This window comes from Schistocerca cancellata, chromosome 2 (genome assembly GCF_023864275.1).
Source record: "Schistocerca cancellata isolate TAMUIC-IGC-003103 chromosome 2, iqSchCanc2.1, whole genome shotgun sequence".
In the NCBI taxonomy this organism is placed as follows: Eukaryota; Metazoa; Arthropoda; class Insecta; order Orthoptera; family Acrididae; genus Schistocerca; species Schistocerca cancellata.
In genome coordinates, this window is record NC_064627.1 from 596,094,098 (window position 1) to 596,117,972 (window position 23,875).

The 23,875-nt window shown below is 43.7% G+C and overlaps 1 protein-coding gene across 5 annotated transcripts in view; it reads left to right on the top strand.

The window, feature by feature from the left end:
* LOC126162235 (rho guanine nucleotide exchange factor 12) overlaps positions 1-23,875 on the top strand; it is a 1,164,938-nt gene that overhangs the window by 848,015 nt on the left and 293,048 nt on the right. For all 5 annotated transcript variants that reach the window (XM_049918604.1, XM_049918605.1, XM_049918607.1 and 2 more), the window contains one exon: positions 6,748-6,800. In XM_049918604.1, the coding sequence (XP_049774561.1) occupies positions 6,748-6,800 (53 nt within the window). The remainder of the gene's footprint in view (positions 1-6,747; positions 6,801-23,875) is intronic.

A 23,875-nucleotide genomic window follows, 5' to 3' on the forward strand; every position in this document is an offset into this window, starting at 1 on the left:
CGAAAATTCTTTTCTTTTTTATTCCATCAATACGTCAAATCGTATTTTGTGCTGCAGTAAAATTGTACAAAATTTGTTATAAAACTTTGTATGTTGGGTTCTAGGCTTCCAATTGGAAAAATGGATTAAAGCACTGTTTTTGGAAATTAGTCATCACAAAGTTTTCCGCACAGCGCTCCCACCACAGGCTCAGCCTAGGGAGCGTTAGACGTAAAGTCCAGTCTCGAACCAGGGCACTTGTTTCAGTAGGATTCATCTACGGAATAAGTGAGCAAAATTTGTTGACTTCCTCATTAACTGTGCTTTCCTAAACTGGAAGTCTCTCTTTTTCTGACAGATCTTGTTTACTGTTAGTAAATACGCTCCGTTACGAGAATGGGTGGGGTATTTTTTGACAATAAGCGGAACGGCAACCTTTCACGTTTTGTAGCTTTTCCATTAGGTACTAATGGAAGCCTCTGTTCAACTACACAGTTAAAGTGTGTGATAAGCAGCATATATATAACTATGCCTCCCATGCGCGATTTTACCAGAAATGATCACAGTGCCACTTAACACTTTATAGACTGGTGTCGCTAGTGTCTGCTCACAGGTGTGCACTGCACAGACTAGTCTGAATTCTGTCAAAGCAATGGTAGCGCATCCAGATACTGTTTTTCGGACTCAGTACTATAATTGACTTCCGTAGACCGTGGATGGTGGCAAGATTGATGATACGCTTTCTTCTCTTACGACGCACAGCTGCACTTACCGAGAAACAATCGACGTTGGAGACATGGAAACCTTAATCACTTACGCCAAGAACCTCTGCGTAATGTGATAATAAAAGCGTTGTGTGCGGTTGGGGTTGCACCAATTACTGACACACATTTACACCATTCCGTAACTTCAGATTGCGATGTGACATGCTTATTTCCCCACGGAACTAATTATACCTAGGGTAATTTTATGCAGGGCACGGTTAGCTAATACGTCTGACAATATTATGACGGTGTTTTCAACGTTAGAAAAAGTGTTTGAGGATGAGCCTATCCAGCATGCACAGACTGCTGTAGCCAGTTACTGTACTGCCGTCGAGCAAGAGAATCTGAGCTGATTAGTTTGCTCTACTACCGATCTATACCTACATGCATACTCCGTAGCCATCATACGGTGTATGGCGGAGGGTACCTTCTAAAACGCAGCCATTCCCTTCGCCATTCCACTAGCAAATAGAGCAAGGAAAAAACTTAGTGTCTCTATTCCTGTGTACGAGCCCCTATTTCTTTTATCTTGTCTTAGCGGTCCTCAGTCGAACTGGGTACGTTGGCGGCAGTAGAATGGTTCTGAATTCCACTGCAAACGCTGGTTCGGTAAATTTTGTCATTAGTTTTTCGCAGAAAGAACGTCGTCTTCCATCCAGGGATTTTAATTTGAGTTCACGAAGCATCTCTGTAATCCTCGCATGCTGATCGAACATACCGATAGCAAATCTGGCAGTGGGCCTGTGAAATCCTTCGATATCTTCTTTCAATCCGACCTGGTGAGGATCCCAAACACTCTAACGCTACTGAAGAATGGCTCGCACTAGTGTTGCATAAACGGTCTCCTTTGCAGATGAACCATACTTAGCTAAAATTCTCCCAATAAACCAAAGTTGGCTGCTCGCCTTCCCCAGTACCTTTCTTAACGTGGTTGTTTCATGTCATATCTCTTTGCAACGGTACGCCTAGATACTCAGTCGACGTAACTATGAAGCAGCATACCACTAGCGTACATTCGAACATTACAGGCTTGTTCGTCCTACTCACTTGGATTAAGTTACATTTTTCTACATTTTGAGCAAGCTACCACTTACATTCTATATGGATACTCTATGCAAGTCATACTGTATCGTCCAACAGTCACTAGACGACGACACTTCGTCACACACTACAGCTTCATTAGAAAAGTCGTTGACTGGGACTCACCCTATCCTTCAGATCGTTGTTGTAGCGGTCCTACCACACTTCCTCGGGTTCTCTGGACAATACTCATATCCTTGATGGTTTCATTTCGCGTTTCTGCACAAGTGCGCGCTCTCTCCCTCTCTCTCTCTCTCTCCCTCTCTCTCTCTCTCTGTGTGTGTGTGTGTGTGTGTGTGTGTGTGTGTGTGTGTGTGTGTGTGTGTGCGCGTGTGCGTGTGCGCGTGTGCGTGTGCGAACGAAAACTAACTACTTGCCAGGACCGCCTGTCACACTGGCTGTGGCTGAATGGTTGTGCGCTGCGTTTCGGGGTACTAGTTTCTGCGCAACGCCAGAGATAAAGCTTACCTCATACGTGGAACATCCCCCACTGCCACAGCCGCTGGCGTAAAGAAAAGTAGCTCAATTTATTTAAATTTTTCGTCACTAGCTCGGTTAGCGATTTTTCCTATTACGAGTAATATGCAGATCATTAGTTTAACACTTACGCATACTATACCATCTTTAATTTTATAATATGCCATAAATACCCAAAACGTGATTTTAGAGCATTCTTTCGATAAGAAATGTAATTTTGTCTGTGATCAGTTCAGAAGGTTCGACACGTCTACTTCACCCCCCACCCTCCTCCCACCCCCACCCTAACCTCACCACCTCTATTCCTTATTTTATATAATGTTGGCGTCAGATTTCTAACTCTCAACAGTCATTTCAGCTACTCTGTTAGACTTAACGCTATAACGCACTACGCAAAGCCAATTTTCTGCTGAGTGCCAATAAAGTAGATTTTCCGCTTAGGTGAGCGAACTCCCGTCTGGTTCTGACAACCAGAGGTGACATCTCTCTTCAGGTGCGTTTACACCTGTGCACCTTGTGGCTACTCGCCGTGCACCTGTGGCTTGTCCACAGGGAAGCAGAGGCGCCCAGTGTGAACACAGCTGTAAATGCAGTCCACACACACGCTCATATTGAGGAAGAGGCATGCACATAAACGCATGCCACTACTTGCATTTAGGGCAAGCACAGTTGCATGGCGATTAGCCGCAAGACGCACCTTAAGAGCATTTCTGAGACAGATCAGAATTTCAGCTGAAATTAAATACGCCAGACGAGTCCTAAATGCGTTGTGGCGGTTCATTCATGTATTAACTGTTATTTTTTATCTTCATGCTCATTTTTAAAGTTTGGTTCATATGCAGCAGTGTGACTGTAAGACCAGTTTACCATGTGAAATCACTTCACCAAAGCCAGTTATTGTTTCCGCTCGAAGAAGGTGGTAAACTATGTACAGTAAATTTTTCGTGGTTCCCTAATGGAAGAAAATGTAAAAATTTCAGTGTGTGATATGTTGTAGACTCTTGATGTCGGTAGCGTCAAGGGTCCTGCTTCTCCCTACGCCTGCTCAATTCTGAGCGCTATAAAAACAGGCGATTTTCTGTAGAATTACTAATTCCTGAGACGTTATACCATTCCTTCGCTCACAGAACTATTCCTTCAGGATTTTCAGAAGTACGCTATTGCACGTTCTGCTATAGTACAGTGCACCGTGGTGAAGAGACCGACGAATACCACGCGACGCAGCTCGAGTGCTTTGCGCGTGGTGCTCAGTGCCAATGCATGTTTGACTGCATGTCGTACTTGAAGCAGACGAAAACGTACGAAGGTTACGGCCGGACAGTTCGAGGCTGACAACTTAACGCGCCGCTTGGCATGATGGGAGGCGTTTTAATGTCAGCAGACGCAGACGGCAGCAAGTAGCTTGCGTGCTTACTGGCGGCTGGTGGCTGGGGGTTTGTTGAGGGAGTGCGGGCGGCCATCCGTCAATAGTGACAGCCAGCCGCGGCCTCGCCGGCCCTCCTACAAATAATGGCACGTGTCCGCGCCGAGCGCCGGAACCTCTTTCCGCTGACCACACATCTTTGCAGGCTGATAGTTAGCTTTCTGCTGTTCCCCTTAAACAGACATGGTGACCGCCAATTTCACAGTGTCACCTAACTGGTGCCTTCCCCTGCTGCAAGCTGATACTTGTTCCGTCCCTTATGTTAGGAAACTTTCAGACTAGAGATAAACACGGAGAGGAATTTCACCTTATGCAAGACACCTTTATAGGTCTTCGCCCAGACATGCTTCAGCACTCCTTACACTGTTTTCAGTAGGTTAATTCGTGTTTTGCTTCTGCAAAATCGTTGTTACATGTTATCGAACTTCCCCGAATGGGGGACTCCGACTCACAATGCCGTACTCTCATTTCCATTTTTTTTCCTTCGTTTAAAGCAACTTTTTGTACAGAATATATACATTTGTAAAACGATTGACTGTTGTCAAATATTTTGCATTGGTTTGCATGCAGTACAGTCAACGTGTATCACTGAGTAGAGGCAGTCGATGTCGTTTATTTACGATACCTCTGAAGGTTGTAGTTTCGTAGTACATTTGGAAATAAAGTGGATGTATCCGTTTGTTTCCATACCTCACATGAAGCTATTAGATGTCGTGTTATTTAGCGTGTTACAGATTTTGATGATGTGCTGTTTTTACTTTGTTTGTGACCAAGTAACAAGCCTATTTCTTTCCCTTTTGTCATCACAGATGCGTTTTGTAGAATTTGTTCGCTAACCAGAGTTCCCGTCGCCATGGCGTGGTGTTGTTGGTGTGCAGTGTTCATTTGTTTCGTGGCAAGTGTGTTTGGGATATTGCACGCGGATTTAAATGCTGTTGACGTTGAGTGTGTGTGTGTGTGTGTGTGTGTGTGTGTGTGTGTGTGTGTGTGTGTGTGTGTGTGTGTTTTTGTTTGCTAGTGGGGGGCTAGGGAGGGAAGGAAAGAGGGATAAAGTTGTGGATTGGCATGTTGAGTGAATGGTGTGCAGTATGGAGAGAAGGGAATTTAACTTTATAATCTGATCATATACAGTTTCTGAGTGGGTGTTATTTATATAGGTCTTCTATTGTGGCAAAGAGGGTTTTATTGCACAGTGATGTGTTTTCACGTAACTTTCTTTCCTTGATCTATTAATTTTTAGATGTGATAGTTTCTTCTGTTTTCAGTTTTTTGGAATAAACTGTTACTAGTTTTAAGGATTTTTAGGTCGGTTTCTATGTTAGTTGGGTGGTGGTTCTGTGTTCCTAACTGATCCAAATGTACTACAAAACTATAACCTTCAGACACATCATAAATAAACAATATAGAATGCCTCAACTTAGTGATACATGCCTTAACTCTGTAAGCAGACCAAAGCAAAATATTTGACAATAACCACTCATTTTACAAATGTGAATATAGCTTACCGAAAGTTTCTTTGAAGGTTAACATGTAAAAACAATTTTGGGGAACATGAGTAAACTAAACCCACGGATGATAGCATAATAAGTGCTGAATTATGTCGGGATGAAAACAGAACTAGAAAGGTGTCCTACCCAAGACTGAATTCCTCTCCAGTTTTCTTAGCAAGCACAGAAACAAGAACAGCAACATTCACAAGATGATCGAGGTGAACATTCGTAGTTGATCGGTCCAGAGTCGAATTAGTGCTAAAAGCTGACGTTACTTTGACGTACGTATGCTCTACCTGCAAAGACGCGAAGTTTTTTGCTTTCATTCGTAACACTTAACACACACTCGTTGCCAGGTACATGAAATTTTTTAAAGACAGAGCGCTGATAGTTGAATTCCGTGGTTTAGCAGGTATCCATCCCTGTTTCTCGTCCACATCCTCCATCCCCCCTGTTCGTCCTCCATTCTTGTTGGTCTGTCCTCATACTTGCAGTTCAAAGTCTGAGGTAGTGGAAATTCCAGACAAATTTCGTTCCTGTTATTCATGTGAAACTGGCCTTTTCTGCTTCGTTATGTACTATCTGCTCAGACAAGAAGCCGACATAGATTTTCGCCTGGAAATGATTTGTAATCCAAAGATTAATCCCTGTCCACTAGTCTCGTTCCACAGTCGTCATTGGCTTGCTTATAATAAGTGTACCGTGGGCGCCACAAACTCGGTCGTTGCCCCCCCCCCCCCACCTCATTGCGGGCGGATTACCGTCGTAAGTTCTACGACAGAGCGTGATCCTCGCGAGCTCGGATCAGACGTCTCTGTTCGAACGCTGCTGTTCAGATGACATGGGATGACACGTAAGCAAAAATTAATACTGTGCTTCAACAGGGTCTCCTACGCCGACATATAATGTATGATCACAAAAAATTGAGCAACTTGAAGTCTGTGTTGAATGACAATGACGATCAATGTACGCGGTCATCGGACTATGTCATCTGCCTTCTGAGTGAGTGTTTGACTTTTCGCAAAGTGGTGGTAATGGGAGCCTAAAACTTTCTTCCTATCTCTTCGGTGTTATCTTAAATTTAGAACTAGTAAAAACTGTCGGCAGCTTAATGCAAATTAAAAACGAGGACAGGCATTTATGCATGCGACAGTCTAAATTTACCCCTCCCCTACCACCACTCTTTACTTCCTCCCCCATCCCCACCCATGAGAAATTTCAGTGATCGTCCCCTGGCGTGGGACACAAACTACTACAAACTGAACCGTCAAAGAGACACTCTAGTTGCAGGCGGGAAATCCCTAATGACTCACAGTCAAGCGTGTTCACGCCGGGTCTCCCTTTAACGTTCAGCGCCGTGCATAACACTATGGAAAAAATAAGTTACCCGTTGCCATCTTTCTCGCCCATGGAGTTGTGTGATGTGTGACACCTATACTTACTTTTTCCTGTTCATTTCAGTGCTTTTAATGCCTTCCTAAATGAACTACCACTTCTTTGTAGGTAATAATTAATTTTAATTTTTATTTTACAGAGGCAGCTGCGAGAGCGGCGGAAAACGAGTGATCCGAACCTCTCGAAGACTAAGTAAGTATCACAATTTGTATTTATCTTGTAGGATCTTTCATATAGATTTGTTTATTGCATGGTGGTCCCGACTGTGGACTCGTATTACATCATAAATCTGGAAAGTGAAATCCAAATTTGTTTGGAATTTCGTTGTAAATCAACTAAGTAAAGAAGCTTACTCCAGCAGCTACAACTGTTTTTGGACTGTATTGTTGCCCGGTCCTGTCGAGTTTAATCGTTGGAACTAAGTGCACGCAACAGGAGAACGCGCGCAGGAAGAGTAAAGCACCTCACATAATGTATAAATAATAAACGTTCGTCATGATTTTCCGTAATCGTTAAATTTATTCATTTTTTGTTTAATATTCTTTATTTTAGCGGAGTAGAAAATTTCGATCGACCGATCGCTCCCCCATCCCCCGTCTCATTAACAGGAACACACACTCCGTTTATCATTCTTATATGTCACATTGAGGTCTTATCCGTAAATGTGGAAAGACAACACAATGCTTACCTTAATGCTTCGTTCGGGAAAGAGCCACGTTGACAATGTCTGGCTTTCTCCTTTAAAGTGTGTTCTTCACATCACTTCAAAGAATGGGTTGACGCGAGCCCTGCCCTCGTTGAACTAAAGAAATTCTCCTTTCTAATCTCATCCTCCTATGGCGAAGACAAATAAAAATTGTTTTTGTTTAGCGAGTAGAGATCTGTTCCCTTAGGGGATTTAAAAAAATGTAAAACAGGTTGTCATTTTTTTCTGTCTCGAAGAAAATTACACAAACGAAAGTTTTCTTAAATTTCGGAACTGTCTTCGAATACATGGCGTAGTATAGTAGAGGGGAATTACAAATTTCGAAAGAGTTTCTTTTTTGCTTCTAAGCTGAAATGTGTCACCGTATTAAAAGCTCATATATTTTGCTTCTGTGAGTAAGTAATGGATTATTATGGAGGATTATTTTGGATCTTCTGTAAGTATCGTTTTAAGTGAGAAGTTACTTACTTGTTACACTAGCCATTCAAGTAACAGTCCTCGTGTTGGAATCTCGCATTACATTCTATACCTCTGGGCAACATAAGGCAAACCATTCCTGCGCGTGTCAGAAGTTAGTGTACCTAACTGGGACTGGAACCCAGGTTTCTATCTACTGCTGATACTGCGCTGCTGGTTGCGTTGGCCGAGCGCGCCTCCTAGACCGGACCGGGCGAGGTGCCACGGTGGTAAGACATTGCATCTCAGTTCGAGAATAGGTACTCCGACCGTCCACATTTAGCTTTTCCGTGGTTTTTTCCCTAAATCGCTAAAGGTAAATGCTGGCAAGGTTCCCTTCGAAAGGCACTACCCTTTTTTTCCCATCCTTCCGCCAGTCTGAGCCTGTACTGGCTTACGGACTTGCTCACCGACCAGACGTTGAAACTTAATCATTCTTTCTCCTCTTGGAATGGCCCAAAACCTCGTAACTGTTTCCTCTCCGTAGTTTGGGGAGTCAGTCATCAAAATCTACATGTGTACCCCGCAAGCCACGTTACAGTGTTCGGCAGAGGGTACCTCTTCTTATCACTATCGTTTTATCCGTATTCTAGTTCCATTTGCGAACGTCGACAAACTTCGTTATGAGCTCTAATCTGTGTTTTTTTAATCGTTGTCATTTGACGGGACTTCTGTGTGTAGAAGTAATAGGTTGCCCAAATCTTCGAACGTACGCTCTCGGAATTTCAACAGTAATCTCCGTGATACGCAGCGAGTCTCTCTTTGTCAGTTACTACGCGAATTTGTTGAGTGTCTACCCAAGTCAGTCGCGCTTGTTAAACGATCCCGTGACGCAATGTGTTGTTCATTGGATCTACTCTATCTCGACTTTTAGTAGTACTTGGTAAGGGTTCCAGACCGATGAATATTCCTCAAGAGTCGCCCGAACATGTACTTAGGAAGCCCCTTCTTTCATGGTTCCTTAACATCCTTCCAGGGACTCAGAATCGGGCATTTGCTTCCCCTACTGTTCGTTGTATGTGGTCGTTCGGCTTTAGGTAGTTCAGGACGGTTACCCGTCCATATATTCCGATTATTACTGTTTCCAATGATTCTTCACCTACAACTTAATGAATCTCCTCCCCTGTTTGTGCGCAGTACTTAAATGCAGTATCAGCTGTCAGTCTCTGCTTCAGTCATCGATCGTGCTATGTCTTACTGCATTTCGCGTCTTTTGGTGACTTTGCAACCGTCCCGTAGACAACAGGATCGTCTGGGAACACCCTCATAGAACTTCAGAAGTTATCCACACTTCATTAGCGGAACATGACTTTTGACGTCTGTCATACTACATAGAACAATAATTGAGGACTGTGTATGTTACCAAATTATACCATTATCTTTCAGAAATTAAGTACACAACAAAACATTACCTCCTCGATCGTTCACATACAATGAACTGACACGTCCGACTATTATCGGAAACAAAGTGGAAACAATCATTGATCCCGTCATGCTGGATGCTTTTCGTTGGACTTAATAGATTCAGTAATGTGAATGACCTCTCTGAACGTTTATCACTGCCTAACACCTACGTGCCATGGTCTGTAGAAGTCTACAGAGGTCACCCTGTGGAATTCGTTCCCATTGACAGCCCATGAGAGTTCTTGGTGTGTCTTCGGTGGAACAGTACGACCACGAATACATCTCAAGCGTGTCCCACATATGCACGATGGCGTTTGGATGGGGACTCACTGCCGACTTTTCCATTAGTTCACTATCCAGTCTTCGAATGGCGTCCCTGCTTACGCCCGCCACATAAGCCCTAGCGTTAGAAGGAATTCAGGGCCACAATCATATGCATCTGGCAGCGCATGGTTCATCAGGATATGTTCTAAGTACTGCTTGACGGTAAGGCGACCGTGGGCATCGAGAAGATCCAAATGGCTGTCGTCAATTACGCCTCCCCACAACACCACAGAACCTTTCTTCGCACGTGAACAAGAGCATCACGTTGCGTGAGAGGAAATGTGGACTCGTCTGTGAATAACACATTTCGCCAGTGAAGAAGTTGTCAGTTGGGCAGAACTATCCGCGAACTGAACGATGATGTCAGTCGCGGTACTCCAACAGGTGGTCTGGGTCGTACGGTCCCTTCTCGTAACCTTTTCAACATATCTGATCGGACACAGGGGCCCTACTGAGATACCTGGCGGTATCCTTACGATGGCGAAACGAGGAGACGGCCAGATATAGTCTTCATTTGGGGGTTGAAATGCGTCGGCGACCTTGTCAACCTCGCCTTGTGTACTGACCTGTCACTCCGTAGCGTCTCCACAACCTGTGGATGAGACATAGATAGGCATTGGCATCACCAACAACTCGACGAATCGTCTGTCCTTTCTGGATCAATCAGACCACCCGTACAAGTTGCACTGCGTTAAGATGAAGCTTTGCATGTGCTTGGTTGACTGCAGCATCCACAAATGACTAGAGCCATCTGTGTACCTCACTAGAAAACACTGGGATACCGGTACTCTCTTCCTTCTGAGGCGTCTCCTGAAACTATAATGAACAACACAGCCAGTAGATGGCGAATGATTTGGAAATTGTTGCCAACATTGAAAGCGAAGATCTGAGCCATGCAACAAGCAGCACCGTCTGTATCAAAATAGATTTAACATACCGGACGTAGATTCAAGAGTAACATGTATGTCCAGTAAACAATAATGATCCTTTAACACCCTCTTAGGATATTTTTATATGTAAATTGAAGTGGGATAACTGCTATCAGCTGTAGCAGGACATTAAGCGGAATCAGAGGCGACAAGCGAAAATGTGTATCGGGCCGGGATTCGAACCCAGGATCTCCTGCTTACTAGGCAAGACATACTGGGTTCGAACCCCGGTCCGGTACACATTTTCACTTGTCGCCACTGTTTCCGCTTCATGTTCCGCTGCAGCTGATACCAGTTATCCCCCTTCAATTTACATACAGTGTTTCACAGCTGCGGGATCTCTTTCGAAGGAACAGACACTGTGCATTCAAATTGTGTATTTAGTTCTATCTTTTAGAAAATTCCGAATCCAGTCATAAATCCGATCCGATACTGGGTAAGTTCGTATTTGCTTCACTAAAAGACTATACGAAATTCGTTAGAATGTCTTCCGAAAGTCATGAGATGCCGTGTCAAACTGGACGCTTTCGTCTTCGTCGCTCCGGAGTTCGAGTGGGAAATAGGGAGTAGTGTTTCGCAGGGATCTCTGTTTACTTTCTCTCTTACGATGCTGCTAGGCTAGGCTAACGCTCCTGGGCGAAAGGATATACCGGTAAGTCAGGTTCAGCCTCAGGGGCGGCACCGGGGAGACACGACTGACACGGGTGACAGGTTGTTACCCTGGCAGTAGCAGCACAGCAGGGCACAGCAGGTGTGGCGTGGGCGGACAGCGGCCACCCCCTGTCGGGGAGCAGCGCTGCCCATTTGCTTCGGCCATATCGATCGCGGGCGGCGTTGTCGGCACTCCGCTACCTGCCCGGCGCCGGCTACGACAACCCGCTCACTCGTTCACTCGCCCCACAGTTTCTGCTCCAGCCCTAAATGTTGTCCGTGCCAGCTTTTATGTCCAACGCCCTTCCTGATGCCTCTCTTCGTTTCGTGCATCTGTAACTGGGAACAGTCTACCTATATAGCCGTATGCTATCAACTTGTTTCCATCGCGAAGTCTGGTGGGTTCATTCATCGTGCTGAGAGGTAGCGGCAGTGTCAACGTTGGGCACCGACCTGAGAAAGTAATAAGCTCACCGGACAAAATGTTAGTCGTCCCATTAAAGGAAACGCCGGTCGCTTTGAAGCAGCGTAGAACTGTTACCAGGCATTGATGTGACCCTCCGCCTTTCACGTAAGTCACGGCAGTGAAATGATTCGTCCGACACTTGATTGTATCGCGCAATAAGATGGTTCGACGAGAAGACGTGACACAACGACCGAAAGAAACTATCAGTTTTGGACATGACCTTGCCCACAACGTGAGTGAAGGTGCCCAATTTGTTGATACATCAACGCGGATTGGCCAACGTGTCTGCAAGGTACGGTGTGCCTCCCGCATCTACGTAATACGGCGTAATAACAGTGGTCGTAAAAAGATCCTAACCGTCACATATTGTCAATGACAATCGGTTGCAAGTCATACAGGTATCTGTTGTCAGTGTCTGGACGTCTGCCTCAACAGATTTCTGCGCAAACATTGCGAAAGGACTACGTCCAATGGATGTTTTGAGTCGGACTCTCGCAAAATACCATTACTCATAATTGCACATGAAGCTACACGTCCTCAATGGCCAAAACAGCACAAACTAGACGATAGTCTAACTGGAGACGTAGCTATTTTTCCTGTCTTCAAATGATTCAATGCGTAGAATCCACCGACCGGGCCAATGAGGTGTTTAACCCGCAGAGTGCGGAACATGTAGTTCAGACCAAAGGTCGTTCTGCAGTGTTCTGGGGGGCGGAGGGGGGGTATTGTATTTGTATTTCTTGTCTTGCATCACGACATGGGTCCACACGTTCAGTTTACCATGAACCAGAACCGGGATGATTACTTCAATGTTCCAGATGACCAAGTGATGCACTCTTGTATATCTTCATAATGTCTTTATTGTGGACATCATAGTTCTTCGTCTTTAGAGAGCTGCAGACATACGATCCTCTTTTTACAAAAACCTAAGCACACTTCTGTTCCTCGACTGGCACACTGAATCTGGTATTAGTAGCACCGGAAACGTCTATTTGGGACGCTGGGTGAAACGCAATAAAAGTCTTCCCCCGTAATTTGGTAGCTCTATGTGTGTTCGAGAGGCTTCAGCTGGATATAACATACATGAAAAAGTTTGCACACTCATTCTCGCCGAACTGAGACCATTATCTGAGCTAGAGGATGTGTTAAACACTATTAGTGTGATGCCTCCTGGCGGTGACTAATTGTTGTCCGCAGTTTTTATATCTGAGAGAACTGACAGTGCGAGATATCAACACACCTATGAGTTGCCAAGTGTAGCATTTTATGCAGTGCTGTGTGAAGTAATTTCTTTACTGCGACTGCTGGTGTCGTTATCGAGGCTCTTCTAGTTTTGTCGGATAGTGACACTAAATCTTAATTGTATTTCTGCTGAGAGCTTAATCCTGTTCCTGTTCATCGTGTTGAGGAGATGATATCTGCTGTTGGCCGAAGCCTCGGGCAGATCACAGTGCTCGGATAATTTACTGACAAAAACTTCCTTTGATCCGTTTCCTAAAGACAATCTTTCGGAAGAGGAACTTTATCTCATACCGACTGATATTGGTGTATCAGTTAGTATTACTATCCTTTAATTCCTTACGTTGGGTGTTTGTGTAGTCTTCCTCATCTTCATTTCGTAATTATCGACGCGCAAGTCGCCGAAGTGGCGTCACCTCAAAAGACTTGCACCAGGCTATCAGGTGTTCCTGCCGGGAGGCACTCTTCCACACATTTTATTTCATCTTCACAACTGCCAAAAGTACGTTACACAATATTAAAAATCGCTACTGCCAGCGTATTTCAAACATTTTCGATTTCGTGGAGCAATATTGTGCGAAAAAAGGAGCGTATTGGGGATATTTCCCAAAGGTGCTATCACCGTTGCGGTACATAATTGAAGGGATGTATAAGGTTGAAACGGATGTATAATGTTGAAACGGATGTATAATGTTGCACTGCTTGAAGTGAGTCTGCACATAACCGAAACGCGACCGCCATTTCAGCATTGAATGTGGATTTCAGCATTGAATGTGGATATAAGGAGATCCATACACTTAAAATGGGTCGTTCTTTCTAGTATGTGATCTCTAGAGTGAAAATCTCCAAAAGGGCCACCTTTAACAAGTGCAAAAGTATGAAGACCGTGCAAAAGTGACATTCCTTGAATCGCTCGTAGTTGCAGTGGTACTTCGCCTAGAAGACTTTTAGCTTCATGTATGGAGTGTCGGTCAACTATATATCACTTCTGAAATGAGTTTTCAAACAATTCCATGTTCATGTAATGAGATTATAGATGGACATTAGCTCAAAGAGGATACTAGGCGAACGCACTGTTAGAATTTGACATAGATTTTTCGTCCATCTGAAATCTTTAAATTGGGATGGCAAGGTAGAGTCCTGACTTCTTAGTTGCATATATTTTTGAATGGTGATAGAAAATGAATGAAACACTCGACATAAAAATCCCACAGACAAATCCTGATCGCGCAACGGGCATGATTTATCGCTATTCGTGCTCTCTGATATGTGAGCAGTGACACTTCCTTTGGTATGCACACTGACCAATGACTACATTATTTTGCGAGATAAAAGAATCCTGTCGACGTACGATTTACCTCACAGAATTTACGTATCAGCTGTTACAGGAAACGGCTTTAGGCAAAGAACAGCTCCAGGAAATAACTGTTCCACCGCTACACTATTGTCAACACGAAAGCTCCATTATCAAGCGACCGTGCTCGTTGAAGCCAGACGCTTCTCACGTTGAATGTCATTTTGCTCATATGCAAGTTAAAGGAAAAGCCATCAGCTCCCGGATTCCCACCGGCAACTACTCTTCGAAACCGACGTATCAACAGACGCAGAAATAGGTTGCAGTAAGTCCTCTTCGCTGGATAAGACCTGATACCTGGTAGTGGAGGAATCATAATGCTCGCATTACTGTGCTGCTAGTGCCCCATCCCAGCAGTTTAATTTCCCTTCACGACTGGGTTGAGTCATTTCAAGAAGAGACACCGAATTACGATACCGTCAACGGACTTGAAACTTGGTGTGTCAGAAGGAACGTAACACATCAGACGAAACAGTGGCTATATTATTTGGGTCTACAGCAGCAAAGGCGGCTAGTGGATGTGAGCAGTGGGCACCCGCTGCCGCGGGCAGCGCAGCGCAACGTGGTGGCGTGGACCGGCGCGGCGCAGCGTGGCGCGCTCGCTGTGGTCGCACCTGCGCCTGCCCACAGTGCCCGCTGCCGCCGCCTCCTCCACGCCTCAACCTCCCGCTGCCTGGCGGGGCGCGTTCGGCACAAAGCACCTCCTTTCAGTCGCCGCAACGCACTTAGCACTGGCGAACGTAGTAGAACTCCAGCTCCCTAAAGCCAGCTACCACTTCAGTACCCGAATCGTGGCAGGTTACAGTCACAATTTATAACAGGGTCGCCAATTTTCTTTAATGTTGCTTGTTGCCGTGTCCACTGTCTTGCACTATTTTAGAAACGACATAATTTTCCTACCCGAGTGCTATATATTTATTTTTTCACAAAGATTGCAATTTAGGCCTCTTACGTTATTTTCAAGTGACACCTAACTAGGTTCATCTGTGCATCGTTCGTTTCCAGAGGACACCGTCCTTGTCTTAATAGTCATTATTATGCGTTCCATGTACATAATAAGACAAGAGTCGTGGTCATCTATGTAAAAGAACATAGCTTTTCATGTAACCCAATAGCAGTTTTTCGATGAAGTGCTACATTCTTTTATTTAAATGACGAAGACTTCCGTTTTACTATATGCATGGAATATACAGTGTTATTGAGCTGTCCCTACCAATGGGCTTTCTGCAACCTGCAATGCTTTCAAAAAATAGCGCGCGCTATTTTCATATTCTCCCCCTCACTATGTATAAACTATTAGTCCTACAGAAAAAATGAACAGGACCTTTTGTAAGAAATTTAGTGTTGTTAAATTTTGTACTGGGGTAAGTATCGCTAGAGGACACTGTGTGCAAGTTATTCAAGAAAAACCTTTTTTAAGGTCATTTTCGCACGTTTTTATTGAATTATTCGAAAACTACGGCCTCAAGCGCATATGTATACTAGTGCAACATTTAACTACACTGAATTTATAACAAGAAATTCTTGTTCATTTTTTATGTAGAACTAATACTTCGCGCATAGCGAGGGACAGAATATGAGAACCTTGATCGTGGCATTTGAAGGCCCTGAGAGTTCTATAAAACCCGTAGGAAGGGGCAGCTGATTCGTCCTGTACAAAAATGGTTGACGGGAGGACAGTGTCCTCTGGAAATGAACAATGCACTGACGCACTTAATAGTGAGCTGTCAACTGAAAATGGCATTATAGGCAAATATTGCCATCGAAGCGAAAAAAAACATTAAATAACCGTCCGACCTCGAAATGATACCCTTTCTATCAACACTTACACTAACGAAAATGCACAAAATGATTTTAATTTAATGTCAAGTTACAGGTGGAGGAAGTACAAGAGCAGTCGGACTTACGGTAACGAACAGTACAAGAATACGGGATGAGATTTAGTATAAGTAAGAGTGAGATGATTACACAACAGGAAAAGAGGCGAGAGGAACAACTGGAATAACAATTGCTGGGGAACGGTTTAGGAGAGTGAAGAGTTTAAAGTACCTAGGAAGCCTGATACAGGAAGATGGGAAAAACGACAGAGAAATAAACGAGCGGGGGAGAAAAGCAGAAGCATTTTGGAAGTGTCAGAAGCCTGACAGTAAAAAGGTTATATATAGGTCATACTATGTCCCGATCCCGACATACACATCAGAAACCTGGGTTATGAAAGGAAGAGAGAAAAACAAAGTACAAGCTAGTGAGATGAAATTCTTGAGAAACAATATGGGAGTGACAAAGATACAAAGGTTAAGAAATAAGAGGATCAGAGTGTTAATGAAAGTGGAAGGAAGAGGTAGAGAAATAAAGGCTGAGTTGGTATGGACACGTTACGGGAATGGAGGATACCAAGGGGGACACAAGAGATGAAACTGGAAGGAAAGAGACCAAGAGGAAGATCGAGGGACAGATGGATGAAAGGAGTATAGGAATGCGTCCAGAAGAAAGAAGACTGGACCAGGGTGAAGACGGAGAGATGGTGGCAAGACAGAAGACGATGGAGAGGTCTCTGTTCCACACAGAGCCGGCCAGAGGCTGGAAACTATCGATGATGATGATGATGATGATGATGATGATGATGATGATGATGTCAAGCTATTACATGTTAGAAGAACTCTTCATTACTAAGTTTCATTGATTCAACCTTTATTTCAAGTTGTGAATGACCGAACTACTTCATTTCTTATTCCAGTTTCGCAACTACTGTACAGTATTGTATCAGTTTCCAAATACGTTGCTGGGAGAGCCTGCAAGTTCCATTACAATGGAAGTCACACATGTGCTAACTAAATCTTAACACGCAAGACAGTTCGTTTTTCAAACGAATTTCTTAGAGTTGAATGAAAGCTCCAGGTTCATAATTAAATTGAATAGGACCGTCACGAGAATATTATGCTGGACTTTATCATTTATGCTTTTCATGCACTGTGCTCTCCGTTTCCCGGTGTAAGAAAACCAGGAAAATCGGTAACATGACTTAGGTCCAAGAACACAGCAGCAGAAGTATCGCAAACACGTTGCTTGCTAAGGTCGTCTCTTCCTCTGCCTTCAACGAAGTCCCCCCCGTTCCCCACCAAGACCCTACCCAAATCGTTAAAATTTGCGGAACTTCTCTGTTTATTTCCCATCCAGACTTCTTGTGGAAACAAAACGGGACATTTTTGACGGTCCCTCTGCTCCCGCTGTCCATGCAACGCGTAGCAGTTTTTGCGTATCAGGCGCGTCTTTTGAAGTCGAGCGCCCGTGACCCCCGTTGGTCGTTAGGCGGTCTATTTTTTGTTCGTGGTGAAAGTAATGGTTCCGATGTCTGCCAGCAGAACACCAGACACTCCCCCGTCGTTCCGCCGTTGCAGGTACGAAATAGAACAGCCGAATTACTCAAATTCTGAGCATATTCATCTGACGAACAGTGTCTAGCTACGGCCGACCAGATAAGAGAGTCAAGATAACGATATGAAGCAGCATACCTTCAGGAGTGTATATCGTTGGACCTATTCTGGCTCCTTATTGAACCTGCCATCTTTTTCAGGGGCGTTCATTACTTAGTCGACTTTCTGCTCCTTATCACCAAGCATTTTGCCTTTTCACTGTAAACAACTGTTCTAGTATTTCATGGTTACATCAGTGCTAGGGTGGAACGACTGTTACGTATCGTCCTGGGGATCAGTTACGTTCCCAAGGTGCGTTACTGGATCTGTAGATTTAGAGAAAACTTATGCCCATGTTGGCTGGAATAGTGTGTTTGAAATTCTGAATTTATTAGAGACGAAAGGCAAACAGTGAAAGGATACGTTCAAGTTGTAAAAAAACCAGACGACGGTTGTCAGTTGAAGGGCGTGAGAGGAAAACAGTAGTTGGGAAAGGAGCGAGACAGCGTTATAGCTTATCCTTCATTTTATTCGATGTCTAAATAGAGCAAGCGGCAAATCAAATCAGTTTTGAAATGCAATTAAAGTTCAGGAAGACGAAATAAAAACTATGTTTACCAGTAACGTAATTCTGTCGGAGACTGGAAAGCAATGGATAGTGTCTTGAAAACTGCTTATGAAATGAAAATCATCAACAATAGAACAGAGTAATGAAATGTAATCGGATTAAGTTCGGTAATGTAGAGGAAATTAGGTTAGCCTGTGACTCTAGAAGTTTAAGAATTTTTCCGTTTAGACACCAGATTGACGGCGGCAGTAGTAGAGAGGATATGAAATTGGGAGTGGTGATGGCAAGAAAAGCTTTTCTGAAAATAATGAATTTTTTTAACATTGCGTTTGAAGTTGGCTGTTGAAGTCTCTTCTAAAGGTCTTCGTAGCATTGTATGATAGTGAAACGTGGGCGATAGACAGTACAGATCAGAAAAGAAAAGTTCGTCAGCAGAACGCTGAAGATTAGATAGCGAGATCGGATAAATAATGAAGTACTGAATCAGACTGGGGGAGAAAACTTTGTGCCACAATACGAGGAAAAAAGGAATCTGTTGGTATGGTACGCTTTCGGGGATCAAGGTTAAATGGATTTGTTCACGATGGGAAGCGTGGGGATAAAATTATTAGAGGAGGATATAGGTTTGACTACAGTTAGTAGATTCGTCTGTATGCTACTCATACAGAGACGAAGGAAATTGCACGATGTCGATAGTTGTGAAGTACTACATCAAACTAGTTGTTAAGATTTTCACTCTTAAGTTGATAAATGTTGATTATATAAATTTTCCGGTTTCCCTTACCGTGTACAAGGCTACATTCCTCTCCGTATTCTCCCTCTCCCGAGTTTTCCGTCTTCAGCAATACATTACACTTTGCCTATCATCGCTTTCACATGAAGCTATTTACATAGGGATTTGTTTTCTTTTAAAATTGTAGAAAGTTTTTGGATTATCCGTTGCAAAGTCATGAACGTGACATTTTAACAATGGTGATACATTCCCGGAAAGCCTGTAAAACTTTGATCAGGCCCCACCATTTTTCCAACTCACCAGTTACCTTCGCAGGATGATAAACGTTTCACAGTACTAGTCAGGTTGTTGACTTCCTGTGCTGTTGTAAATGACCAGAGGCGGTGACTGAATAGCACGTGACTTGGGCGTGCGTTATAGAAGCAGATTGGCGAAAAATACATCTCTTTACTCTGAGGGGGAAGATAAATGTCCTCGTTGTGGGCGCCTTTTATTTCAAGCGCAACTAATTTAGTGAATGTAGAAGGGAGGACGTCGAGAGAACTGCGGGGCTGTTGGTGAGTGACGCTGCAATGGGACGCCACGCTCCGAACTGCAGCACACTTGGGAGCTGGCGCGTGCCACCAACTGTAAACGCCGTGCGTCCCGCTGGCAGGCGGATCGGGCTCTCCAGGGGCAGTGCACGCCCGTCTCGACGGAAACAAACCGCACAGGATAGCACGAAAATAACTCTCAAAAGTCTTTCACGTATATGACATGCGCAAACACACACAAAATCAAACTAACTAAAGTTGCATTTTCGTGCTTGGTGGCTATGAGAGATCATGTGACACGAAATTCTTTCGCTTTCGATGGAATACAATGTTCTCGGTTTCCTATCCGTGGCAAATGGCTAAAATGCCGCGAGATATCGACAAAGTACTCTCCGGCCGTTGTCAACGTAATTGCAGTCGCAGTACAAACATAACCGTGACAGGATATTTAATTATAGCTGTCACGTATTTCATTTCATTTACCAACAGATTAACCGTGTAATTTACAAAAAAGCATTCTGTCAGTTACTAATGAATCTGGATGTGCTGTATGTTATCTCCTAACTTAGGAACAGCCTGTATCAAATTCTCTCCGATGTCAACATACGTTGTGTACGGCAAAGTATTTCATTCAGTTAATAGTTAAAGAGTATATAACTTCATACGAAACTCTTACGTTCCGATTCCACTATAACAAGTAAGTTTACGGCGGTATGTGTTTATGCCACAGCACTCTTCGATGTATCGTACACTACCACTTCCCTGCGGAAATACAATCTTCTGCCTTTTAGTTAGAGACAGTCTTCAGCGTGAATCGCGGCTACTGATCCCCAGTTTTGCTTCAGCTGAAAACTGTCCTACTTATGCTAGCAGTTATCGTGTACCAATTTAAACAACGTGCAAAGACATCTTAAAACTGTAACAGATAAGACAGCAACGGAGTAACCTGGAGCCATATAGATATAGATTTGTTCCACAGATGATACGTTGAGGCTGTGGTTATTGTGGAACAGGTTCCAAAGATGAGATGAGCCGCCAAAAAATAAGCAAGATATTAGCGTTTAATATTTACAAATATTGTCGTCGGAGTACGAAGCACAATATTAAGAACGGTGTTCACATAACTTTGCGTATATTTCAACGCAGCCGCAGAAGACGACACATTTATTGCTATTAGTAAAGAGGCAAAAAATGATTCTGCACTGAACGACTATTGTGTGTGCTCGTATATTGCCTAGAAGCTACCGGTACGCAAATTTTTCCAGTGCATTGCATATCGTGCAGAATCAGACCTAAAATTTGCAATGCTCGTTATTATCTCGGTCGAAGATATTATTTGTCTTGGCCTACTGAGGACCGGATGAGATAACTTGTCTTCTTTCTTTTCTACTTTCTTTCTTTCCCTCTGTTGTCTGCTTTCTTTTGTCCCTACGGTTTTCTCCCAGAAGCCTCTTAAAACTTCTTACTTTTGCTCTGAAATTTTCTCTCTTTCCTATTTCTTCCTCCATTATTTCAGTTTTCCTAGGATCTGCTTTAATTATTTTGACCCACGTTACTGATGATCTTCAGTTTAGCAAAAAAGTTAAACATTCTTTTTGGTGATAATTTTTCATCTAGCCTTCTTAGATGGCTATACACTACATTCCTCTCTTCGTCATTGTATCTACTATTCGTTATATTCTTTCATTAATATTTTAATTACTTCTTAATTTCCATTTCCCATTCTCATATTTCCGATTATAGTCCTTCTGTTTCACCTATTTGGCTTATTTAAGACATTTTGAAGCATGAAGACATCCTGGTGTATTGGAAGTGTAGTAGTGTCAGGTGTGAATTTATGGCTAGAGATTACTTATTATACAAGATTTTTGCTCACTGAAAATATATTTTCATTTTCCAGACCTCGCTAAGTTAGCTGCTTAGTTCGGATCATTTGATTGTATTATATCACCCAGGCATTTAAAATTGTAGCCTTTATATTCTTCTTTAATCAGTTCTAAACTATTTCGATGCATTCTTCGCTTCTGTCATATACTCAGGATTTTTTTCCCCGCTCAAGATGCACTATGAACAAAAGTATCCGTACACCCCAAAAACATACGTTTTTCATATTAGGTGCGTTGTGCTGCCACCCACTGCCACGTACTCGGTATCAGCGACCTCAGTAGTCATTAGACATCGTGAGAGAGCAGAATGGGGCACTCCGCGGAACTTACGGACTTCGAACGTGGTCAGGTGATTGGGTGTCACTTCTGTCATACGTCTGTACGCGAGATTTCCATACTCCTAAACATCCCTAGGCCCACTGCTTCCAATGTGATAGTGAAGTGGAAACGTGGAGGGACACGTACAGCACAAAAGCATAGAGGCCGACCTCGTCGGTTGACTGGCAGAGATCGCAGACAGTTGAAGAGGGTTGTAATGTGTAATAGGCAGACATCTATCCAGACCATCACACAGGAATTCCAAACTGCATCAGGATCCACTGCAAGTACTATGGCAGTTAGGCAGGAGGTGAGAAATCTTGGATTTCCTGGTCGAGTGGCTGTTCATAAGCCACACATCACCCCGGGAAATACCAAACGACGCCTCGATTGGTTTAAGGAGCACAGACATTGGACGATTGAACAGTGGCAAAACGTTGTGTGGAGTGACGAATCTCGGTACACAATGTGGCGATCCGATGTCAGGGTGTGGGTATGCCGAATGCCCGGTGAACGTCATCTGCCAGCGTGTGTAGTGCTGCAGTAAAATTCGGAGGTGGTGGTGTTATGATGTGGTCGTGTTTCTCATGGAGGGGGCTTGCACCCCTTGTTATTTTGCGTGGCACTATCGCAGCACAGGCCTACATTGATTTTTTAAGCCCCTACTTGCTTCCCACTGTTGAAGAGCAATTGTGGGATGGCGATGGCATCTTTCAACACGATCGAGCACCTGTTCATAATGCACGGCCTGTGGCGGAGAAGTTACACAACAACATCCCTGTAGTGGACTGGCCTGCACAGAGTCCTGACCTAAATCCTATAGGACACCTTTGGGATGTTTTGAACGGCGGCTTCGTGCCAGGCCCTACCGACCAACATCGATACCTCTCCTCAGTGGAGCACTCCGTGAAGAGTGGGCTGCCATTCCCCAAGAAACCTTCCAGCACCTGATCGAACGTATGCCTACGAGAGTGGAAGCTGTCATCAAGGCTAAGAGTGGGCCAACGCCATACTGAATTCCAGCATTACCGATGGAGGGTGCCACGAACTTTTAAGTCATTTTCAGACAGGTGTCCGGATACTTTTGATCGCATGGTGTATACATAGACTTGCTTTTGAAGTTCTCTAAGATTTACCTGTATTGTTACAACCTCTGTAGATACGTCTAAGATGGCAAGATCGCTTGCAAAAGCCAGTCAATTAACTCTCATACATGCCCCTTCCTCCCAATTATGAATTTTTAAATTCCTTCTTCCTTGGTTTTCCTCTGTTCCTTGATTACTTTCATGTCACGCATATGAACAGGCGTGGGAACAGTCCATTTTCTTGTCTTGTCATTTTAAAGCATTAACCGACCGAGTCATAAATGCCCTTATATAAAATATTAGAGTGTGATTGAATTCGATTAAAACAACAATAACCTCTACAAACTAAAAGGAAAAAAATACATTAGCACAACTAGCAGGATTTAAATAACAATGGTGACGTAAACAATCATAAAAATATGAAAAGAAACAGGTCAGAACAACGCGTAACAGTTGCCGATAAAATCCATTATAAAATTAGACAAAAACATTTAGTAAACGACCAGTTTTCTGTGCCTGGGCGGGAACTAATTAATTTTTTAACCCAACCACACTCTAACACACATCTCTCGGTATTTTTGGAAGGAAGCGAAACAACGCACACTTCCATGTATCCCGTATCACATTCCTCTCTCAGGCACTTAAGAGCAAGTTGTCGGACACGCAGGCCGAATGAGTGAATGACGACGTGAAGACTAGCTCATATGTCTAACCAGTGAAACAGCGAAGAACTGCGAGGGCACAAACGACCTGTTAACAGCCACGCTTCTAATTTCAAACCGGAAGGAAGGAAGGAAGGAAGGGAGGAAGGCAGGGAGGCAAGCAGGTAGGTAGGTGGGTGGGCTAGGGTTCTAATTTTAGGCTGAATTTTCCGCCGTTGCAACTCAGGGTGTTAGCGTCAAGTGCCGTGTTGCTTTTGGTTTGACAGGTAGTGCGCTTGTTAGATCTGTGGTAGCAGTTTCAACTTCCATTTACGGCCCTGCTTATTCTGGAACCTTACCAGACACCCACTGATGTGTCTGTGGTGATGTGATTAGGTTAAATATCAGGAGTCAAAGTAAGAGGGGTATTAAATATTTGTTTTATTTTGTCCTGCACATGATTCAGGAAACAAATTAAGTTTGTCCTTCATCACATAACGTGGAAAATGATTCTTAGATTAATATAGCGCTTTCTTGGAAAGTCAAATTTTTTCTCACTGT